General features: G+C 34.8%; 2 protein-coding genes across 3 annotated transcripts; both read left to right on the top strand.

Moving 5' to 3' along the window:
* The first annotated feature begins 332 nt into the window (after positions 1 to 332).
* Positions 333 to 8,701, top strand: LOC123229798 (protein S-acyltransferase 8-like). 2 transcript variants are annotated; one of them, XM_044655764.1, is made up of 6 exons: positions 333 to 776; positions 4,649 to 4,834; positions 5,422 to 5,724; positions 5,851 to 6,084; positions 6,834 to 7,343; positions 8,177 to 8,701. In XM_044655764.1, the coding sequence occupies exons 1-5, from the start codon at positions 738 to 740 to the stop codon at positions 7,335 to 7,337; spliced, it is 1,266 nt and encodes a 421-aa protein (XP_044511699.1). In that variant the 5' UTR covers positions 333 to 737; the 3' UTR covers positions 7,338 to 7,343; positions 8,177 to 8,701. The 2 variants fall into 2 exon arrangements, with proteins under 2 accessions (XP_044511699.1, XP_044511698.1); XM_044655763.1 differs by lacking the exon at positions 8,177 to 8,701 and having other exon boundaries at positions 6,834 to 7,702.
* Positions 8,102 to 8,701, top strand: LOC123229698 (cell wall / vacuolar inhibitor of fructosidase 2-like). The gene has a single exon (XM_044655615.1). The coding sequence runs from the start codon at positions 8,102 to 8,104 to the stop codon at positions 8,699 to 8,701; it is 600 nt and encodes a 199-aa protein (XP_044511550.1).
* Positions 8,702 to 9,267: the final 566 nt, after the last annotated feature.

Below are 9,267 nucleotides of genomic sequence, written 5' to 3'. Positions count from 1 at the left end.
CAAAGAGCACTTACGCTTGACTGGTTTATATCCACCCCCAAATATACTTGCAAAAGATGATTTATATTAAATACGTAAAGTAATTTTTCAAATTGTGTCTATAATTATAAAAATGGTATAACGTTTAAAAAAATCATTTGTAAATATATTTCAATTGTATATTTGTTTTATGAAAAAAGAATTCCAAAAAAAACCAACCTTAAATTAAGCTGCCATTACTTTAAATTATAAAATTTGACCATTTTTAGAAATTTTATAATATTAAAAAACTAACAAAATCCCCAAATTCTCCCCTGTTCACATTTCAAAAGGTTTATTTTGAAAAGTGTACTTTTTATATTGTCTTGTATTGTTGAATTCCTGTTCTTTACATATAATTCGATCTGTATTTTCAATTTCAGTTTTGTTTTCTTAACACAGAAACAACAGAAGATTTCTGATTTCCTTTTCTCTTTTCTTTTCATTCTTTTCACTTCACAGCACAAACCCAACACAGAACCGCCATCTTCAAGATCTCTCCCTCTGTTTCTCTTTCTCATTATTTCCAAAAACCCCTCCTTCGAAACCGGGCTCTAACCCTAGAATTTACTCTTCAATTTGAGTGTAAGTTCACGGGGTTTTGCGGGCGGGTTAGAGTCTTTCCTTGTTTATTTATAATCGATATGAACAACAGCGACAACTCCTGTAAGCTTGCTAGTAGTTAAACAAGCAAAACGACAGCTTGAGATTGTCGTTTAATGGCTAAGCGCGTCTACGAGGCCTGGAAGGGCAGTAATGTAAGAGTTCTTCACTTTCTGCTTTATAGTTTTCGGGTTTTCATTCTTTTCGAGTGTTGATTGTTCGTTCTCTTGGTTTGATTTTTTTTTTTTGGTGATGAAATTACTGGGATTTTGGGTTTAGTTAATTGGGTTTGAATTAGGTTTTCTCATTGGAAGTCAGTTTGTGTTTAGATAGTGATAGGATTCGAGAGTTTCTGATTGATTGCTGAGAAAATATAAGGGGGGGGGGAAAAGGAGATAATTGAAGTTTTTGGGTTACTTTTACTTGTTGCTTTAAAGCATTAGCTGTGTTTTATTTCTCATTGATAAACTAGATAGTGAACAACTATTGCTTTGTATTTTACTGTAACGGATGAAAAAGGGAATTGATAGGCTAGTGGCTTGTTTGATTTAAGATCCGTTTCCTTGTATGTTAGCTATTAGAAAGTTTGTTTAGTTATTATTAAACAAGGAATATTAGTTTTTTAGTTAATAGGAAGATAAATTTGGTGGCATGGAGGGGCTATCACGCTTAAATCTCAAATTCTGAGGTTTATGTCATCAATTGTGAGGTGATTCTGAATAATACTGACGATGCAAGGGTCATAGGATGAAGAGTATTATTTTTCTAAATTTAACTGTGAAAATGAATGAGCAGGATACATTCAATTAGGATTGAGATGGAAATTGAACTTTTGGCCTGCAAATGAATGATAGTTGTATCAAGGATTGGAGTTGGAGTTGTCAAGTGAGGTTAGGGTAGAATGATAGTGGCAGTGCTGTAAGGGTTTTTTTTTTTTTTTGCATGTGGTGCTGGTACATGAAAACTTTTTTTTTTTTTTTGGTATCAAAGGATGACATAGAGTTGGGAATAATACAAGTTTGGATGATGTGATATTAGTTTCTATCAAAAATGCTGCAACCAATTCATATGCTGGATTGATTATGAGGTATTGATACTTATGAATGCATATCAAGGAGTGTCATTGAAGCTCAAAGTTCACCACTTGGCCTAACTTCTCCACAATACGATTATTATTATTATTACAAATTTTTTGAATCAGAATGAAGGATTTCTTGTTCACTTTTCTAGGATTCTGAATGGCACTTTAGAGGTTTCTGTTTAAACTCTGAGTCAGACTCTGAGTTCCATTCACTGCTTTGACCTTGGGTTACACAGTTTTAATTATATATTAGTGGCTATAATGACATTCTCTCAAGTTTGATGGCATATTGCAAAATGATCCATACAATTAAGTGCTTTTGTGGTTTGTTTTAAACTCAAATGCTATTAGAAGAAAAGGTTATCAAGGCTACCACTCATCTAGGGTCTGTCAATTTTGTGAATGTTGCCTTTTTTTCTTTCGTTTTACTTTGTCATTTAAGGGATGTAATGCTAAAAAACTTTGTTTACTTTAATAGTTGAAAACTGGCTCAATATGTGATGGAATTAAAATACAGAAAAAGGTAGTTGTGGGCTTGTATTTGTTCCTGCTGTCATTGCTAGCACAAATGTGGCAAACCATAGAAAGGGGAGCATTAGGAACTGGCACCTGTTTGCATTTCCATTCTCCAAACAAATGTTATCTTGGGTATTTTGTTAAGGTGCAGTGTGATGGATATTAATCGAAATTATCATGAACCAGTGCTTAAGAAATTTTTTTTCTATGAGAAAAATGTCAGCTATAAAGTGGTTGCAAGCATTTTACTTCAACCCTTTTCCGTCAGATTCTTTTATTTTGGTCCTTTAGCAACTAGGATAGGTGTGGATTAATTGCTTTACTGAGTGGAACTAATTTGTGTGGAACATTAGATGTCAAATCTTAGTATGACAACTTTTAAGAAAATTGCTTGTATAATGTAGGAGAGGTTGAAGAAAAACAATGTCTAGACAATGAATAATAGTGTAAGTGAACTGATCGATGTTTAAAACATTTTTTTTTAATCGTGGACCTGATGTGATGGATGAATATAAATAATCTGGGAATTGGTGTTTCTGGAATTCTTAGTGTTACAGGCTTAATTTATTTCCTTGTAAGCTAGTATTTATAGAGATAGTTTGACGGGTTTTGTTTGAGATCATATAAGTATATTCTTTGTTTTCATGTTATTTATCTTTATGTTAATTTTGTACAAGGTGGCTAAGAAATTTGATATGAAACTGATAGTGGTGTGGCTAGATCATCTTAGATGCCTTATGAACTGTATTTCCGAGAGTAAATTGTTCTACACAGCTTACCGTACAATGACTTTTAATGTGCTAGTGTCAAGGTTCAAAAAATGTTTAATGGCACGGTTTCCAAACTCTTAAATCTCAAATGACATGACCTGCATAGTTAAGTAGCCATTGCTAAATAAGAAGTTAGTATGAGGTAGTTCAGTTAATGACAAGTTGATTCAGGCTTTTTAATGGAAATTGCTGGCTAATTCTGTGCCCTTTAGGAGACTACCAAATTGGTTGTTCAAAATATTTTGGTTGTTTGTACATTTTTATGCATACTTGTTATCCAATTAGAGTTTTGAAACTTTAGCATGAATATGCATGCCTGTTTTTCATATGATACTGTAAAAAAGGAAATAGAGGCATACTAATGTTTATGTAATGGTATTAACATGGATTTCATGACTGCCTGCTGTTCTATAGAAAAAGTGGTTAGGATTCTTTATTTAATTTTTTTCCTTCATAAATGTTGTTGCTCTGTGTTGCCAAATAAATGATAATTTCTATTCAATGAATTCCTGAGCTAGAAGATTATAATAGTTAATTATATACTTCTTTTGATGCATAATTTATCCCAAATATTTGCGAATGGTATGCTTGTAATTTACGTTACTAGAAAAAAAAAATTAATGAGCCTATATGAACTTATATTAAATCCTCTTGTACATTCCGATGGTTGATGTTGCAATATTTTGAAGGTTATGCATTTGAATGAAAATTATTATCTGTTATTGAGGTATGTGACTCAGAATGACTGTTCAATGGCTTGTTTTCAGGGTTGTCAAATACAGTTAATAAAATTTGTAATCATTTAGTGCATCTGATCCTCTAAATTAGGCTGTACAAATTAAGATTCTGATTAATTTTTTTGAGCTCTATATCTGGTTATTTTATGAAACATGTATCATACAATTGTTTTTGTGGACTGTTGCTGAATTTCCACCAGTATATCTTACTCTATAGCGGTTTTTCTTCTCATAGATAGATAGAAGTTATTGCCCAATATATAGAAATATCTGCAGCTGCAGCACACTGTTTACTGCTTTTCCTCATTCCCTTTTGTGAACCTTCTTGTGTTTTTTTTTTTCCAGATAAGTCAGTAGAGATCTTGGTAAATAGTCCCTATGTAACAGGTGCTGCAGAGGCCTTTCTTATTTTACATGTTGGAAAATTCCGTGAAAGCCATATGCATACATAGATATTTTGGCAGTTGGTAGTGTATACTAAAAGTTGATATATAGTGTATAGTTTAATATCTTTTAATCACTGATATTACCTTATCGGATAAAGATCTCACAGTTATATTTTGTAAATGCTTGTTGGATTGTAAAAACTAACAAATTGCATTTTAGTTCTTGGATGCAATATCTAGACCTTTGAACTATGGTCAGTGTCTGATGACTTTGATTGTTTTAATGAACATTAAATATGGTAAATGGCAATTTATATGAATAATGTTTACTGGTAGAAGGAGCATGACAACAGTTTTGGTGTTTTCTTTGTAGTTTTCAATCTGTTTCTCATTAATTAAATGCTGCATCTTTTGATCCTTGATGGCTTATTGTGCTTTGAGATTTTTTTAATATTTTAGTTTATTTTATTTATCCATTAACGGTTAGGCTTTGAGAAATTGTGGATTTAATCTTACTGTTTTACTTATCTTTTGCAGAAATTCTTCGTCGGTGGGAGGTTGATATTTGGGCCAGATGCTAGGTCATTGCTTGTTACATTATTGCTGATCATTGTTCCAGTAGTTGTCTTCTGTGTTTTTGTTGCTAGGCACCTTCTCCATGAGTTTTCTCCACACAACACGGGATATGCAATTCTGGTGGTAGCAATTGTTTTTACCATCTATGTTAGTCCTCTTTATCCCTGGGCGCTTGATTTTAATTTTTACTGTATGGATTTTATCTAGCATTCTGTTGCTGAGAGTGTTTATATGTGATGGATGACTATGTGCATGTTGTTGTTGACTGTTGGACTCTAACACAGTGGCAGAATATGGATGCCAATCCTAATATTGTTATTTGTCAACAGTCTTCATTTGGTTTGTTTATGATACTAGTTAAAATTGAAATGGACTGTCTGACATCCAAGTCCTTCTCTGGATGTGACTTTGATGTTTAGACATTTGCGGTTCTACCTTAAAAAATAATGTGTTGCACTTTGAGGTTAGAAGTCATACGATAATCCTTTTATTTGTAAAATATGTGTACTTTTGGGTTATAGTTTGAGATGGCATTCCACTGACTTTTATAGTTATTGACAAGTGGCCTACACTTAAAATGAGGTGCTTAAATAAAATCTTTTGAAAGATTTCCACCCATTTTGATTCACTATTGGTTACCTTGTCTAGCCATCATATTTTGTCAAATTGCAGAATTTTTTTTGCATGATATTTCTTATGGTGTTATCTGAACTTAGTCGTGTTGATTTTGATAGGTCTTGGTTCTCCTTTTTCTCGCATCGGCACAAGATCCAGGTATCGTTCCACGTAATTCACATCCACCAGAGGAAGAAATGCGCTATGATTCATTTTCATTTGAGATGAGGGGAAGACAAACCCCGAGCCTTCAGCTCCCTCGGACTAAAGAAGTTATGGTTAATGGCATTCCTGTGCGAGTGAAGTACTGTGACACTTGCATGCTTTATCGTCCTCCCCGCTGTTCACACTGCTCCATTTGCAATAATTGTGTGGAGCGTTTTGATCACCACTGCCCGTGGGTGGGCCAATGCATTGGACTGGTATGCTGTCTTAGCCAATTAGAGAGCCAATATAACTTGATATTCTTGATTAAAGTTGTGCTGGCCATTTCTGGTTTCTTTAATTAAGTGTTACATAACAGATCTAACTGTTATTTTTGTATGCAGCGCAACTACCGTATGTTCTTCTTGTTTGTTTCTTCATCAACCCTTCTCTGCATCTATGTTTTCTCCATGTCAGCTTTGTACATTAAGATTCTGATGGATGATTACCATGGCACGGTCTGGAAGGCAATGAAACAGTCTCCTCCATCTGTCATACTAATGGCCTATTGTTTCATTTCCCTGTGGTTTGTTGGTGGACTCACAGGCTTCCATCTGTATCTCATTGGCACAAATCAGGTCAGTTGATATATTCTTGCTTTTATATCTTTTGGTAATAAAATGTTATAATTTGTTGTCACTGTTTTGTGTCAGTTACTGCTAAGTAAAAGGAACTTCAACTTCCCCTTGATATGTGGCAACTGGCAAATATGATAGGATTCAAGTCTTGGTCTGCTAAGTTGATACAGACAAAATGCTGTTGCTAACAAATCTTTGCAAATCTATGGAAAATAAATCTTTTGGTTTTCAAACTTTATTCTCCGGCTGCATATGTAACTGGATTTTCTGTGTGATTGTATTTCTAAACCAGCAAATGGTTTTTCCGAAATGTTATGGAGCAGTTCCTTAACTAATGATGGTTCAATTGTGGCTGTGAAAGGTGGAAAATACTTTGCACAGCCTTTCCTCCCTCTGCACTTTCCCCCAGCTTCCTGAGAATATATGAAAAAAATAAATTGTGGGATTTCAGTAAATGGCTGGAAGTGTTCTGTCAAGGACTTTAATCCTGCCAGTGGCAAGGGGAAAAAAATAAACATTGTTTCTTGAGTATCTCTAGTTTTCAAGTGCTACATATTTGAGTTCTTGCTGATAGATTTGGTTTAGCTAGACTGGCAGTATGCAATATGGATAGAATTATAGCAAAATATCATTATAAGCTTATACGTTTATTTTCTCTTTCCTGGAATTCATATCTCATGCTATGTAAAAAAAATAAAATAAATTTTTTCATTGGTTTAGCTACTCTAATCTTACTCCATGTTTTCCAGACTACCTACGAAAATTTTCGCTATAGGGCTGACAACAGGATCAATGTTTACAATCGTGGTTGCATGAATAATTTTCTTGAAGTATTTTGCACCAAGGTAAAACCCTCAAGGAACAACTTCCGGGCTTTTATTCAAGAAGAGGTACCAAGGCCTTCTATGCCCCGCACTCCGGAAGCAGAAGACTTGGGATGTGGAGATCCACGTTCAAAGGTTGAAGATGATCTAGATATTAGTGAAGATCTATTGAAGATTTCCCAGCGTCGTAACATTGAAGAAATACATGAGGACATCCGTGATAGAGGTAGCAATGGTCCTCCCCATAATGCCTCAGATGTTGAAAATGTTATGAGTTCAGATATCCGATCTCCCCCCATTCGGGCAGACACTCGGCACTCAAGTTGTGGAAGGAGAAGTGGAAGCTGGGAAATTTCACAGGACGACATTGCCAACTCCACTGTCACTGAAAGCAGAGGCTATGCTACTCCAAAGGAAACACGCCAATGATATGAGGTATTTAACTTGATCTTCGCATGATTGCATAAATGATGTCTGATTTCTTGGATCTGTTTTCCGTCACTAGAAATCAACGGTAGACCCTCAGGTAGTCAAATTGCTTCCCCATCTCGGCCTAAAAAGCCTTCTTTTGTGGAAATTCTAGCTTCCTTTCTCCTCCTTTGGGAAGTAGTCAATAGGAATGTGTTTGTAATTGTTTAAGAAGATAAAAAAGGGATAGTGATTTTCACCATTTTTATTCTTTGTTAAGAACACTCTGCTACCTTGGATTTAGTATCTGGTGCTGGCTTTATTCTTTCTGTAAATAAATTTCATGACTCAAAATCTGTGCATTATAAACCCCTTTTCCTCTCTCACTGCTTGGTTGAAAATGAAATTGCATTTCAGGCTATATATTTGATGCAGTTTTGCTTATCTTACCTGGTGTAGAGTGATTATAGAGTCAATCACTGGACCCAAGGTTTTATCTGCTTGGTGTAATCGCCTTTACCTCAAAGGAACGATCTAATTCAAGTAAAGTTTTCTCAGTACCAAATGCGCACACACACACACATTACATAGCAAGTTCTAGAAGCCTTCCAAGTACAATCCATATACTTTCTCAACCACTAATTGTGCTTTAAATTAAAGACAAAACAAAGCATCCTTAGAAGCTAATCACATCTCCAGTAAGCATTAACATTGATTAAACCAATTAGCCCTTCATAAGCAACTATGCTTGAACCCAAACCCATTTCATTTCCTTTCCTTTCTTGATGGCTGCTCTTCGCACTTCTACATTGATGATCATAACACAAGTGTTATCCATTTCTTTCTTCTTACTTCATCAGTCTCCCTTGCCCGCAATCACTGTCCCTACATTGAACATCGAAGCTCCATCCAGTTTAGTTAATAGAGTTTGCAAAATGACCACCATTTGTAGCTACAAAGATTGCATAGCTGCTCTCGCATTAGACCCCAGGGCCTCATCCACATCAAACCCAAAAGCCCTGGCAAAGATAGCTCTAAAGTTGGTTGTATCTAATTCCACAAACAGCAAAAAATACATCGAAGCAATGGCTAAGAAGCAATGCTTTTCGCTCAGTTTGAAGTCGGCCCTTGAGTACTGTGTTTCCCAGTATGAAAGTGTTGTAATTCCATCATTCAAAATGGCTTTGAAAGAAGTAGATGAGGATCCTTTGACTGCAAACTATGATGCAAAAGTTGCTTCTGATGGTGCAAATTACTGTGAAGAGAAGTTGAGCTGTGAAGGTTGTCATGATGTTGCTTCAATCACAACTAGAAATTATTATGTGAAGATTTATAGCGACATTGGATTTGCTGTTACTAATATGATAAGCCCAGTTGATCATTAATCCTTTTAAACTCTTGAAATATAAGAACTTATTATACAAAACTTTTGAAAGGGTGGAGTTAAGCTTAGCTTAGTTGTATAAAAATTTTAAATTTTCATAAAATAAAATAGCATTTTTATCCCTTATTAAATTAACTTTCTGGCCATCTTTAGTTTTTTAATGTAACAGTTTAGCCCCCATAGTTGTAACTTAATTAGCTGATATTCACTAAATGTCACATTTTGACCCCCGGCATTTTTTTCTTGTTGTACCCCTGCTTTGAACATCAATTTTCAAAGCGAGTAAGTCAACCTTAGATCCAGTAATTGATTTCACAACTATTACATTAAGTAAATCAAAGTTTGATTTTAATATAGGTTTGTTAAGTCTTGTACCCAAAATCTCCTTCTTAGGGATTTCAAACTCACGCCACTCAAGCTTTTTACATAGCATATTCCTCAAAACTTCCAAATGTAGCCCAAAACTTATTTACTTCTGCATTTCTTTCTTCAAGCACCAATTTTCAATTGAATTAAACTAGGGCTTATTTTGGACTAGGGTCGACTGGGGTTTGGTTTGGGTTAGTC

Source organism: Mangifera indica, chromosome 11, assembly GCF_011075055.1.
Source record: "Mangifera indica cultivar Alphonso chromosome 11, CATAS_Mindica_2.1, whole genome shotgun sequence".
NCBI classification, from domain to species: Eukaryota; Viridiplantae; Streptophyta; class Magnoliopsida; order Sapindales; family Anacardiaceae; genus Mangifera; species Mangifera indica.
Note: the sequence above shows the minus strand (reverse complement) of the source record. Positions and strands in the feature narration are given on the sequence as shown.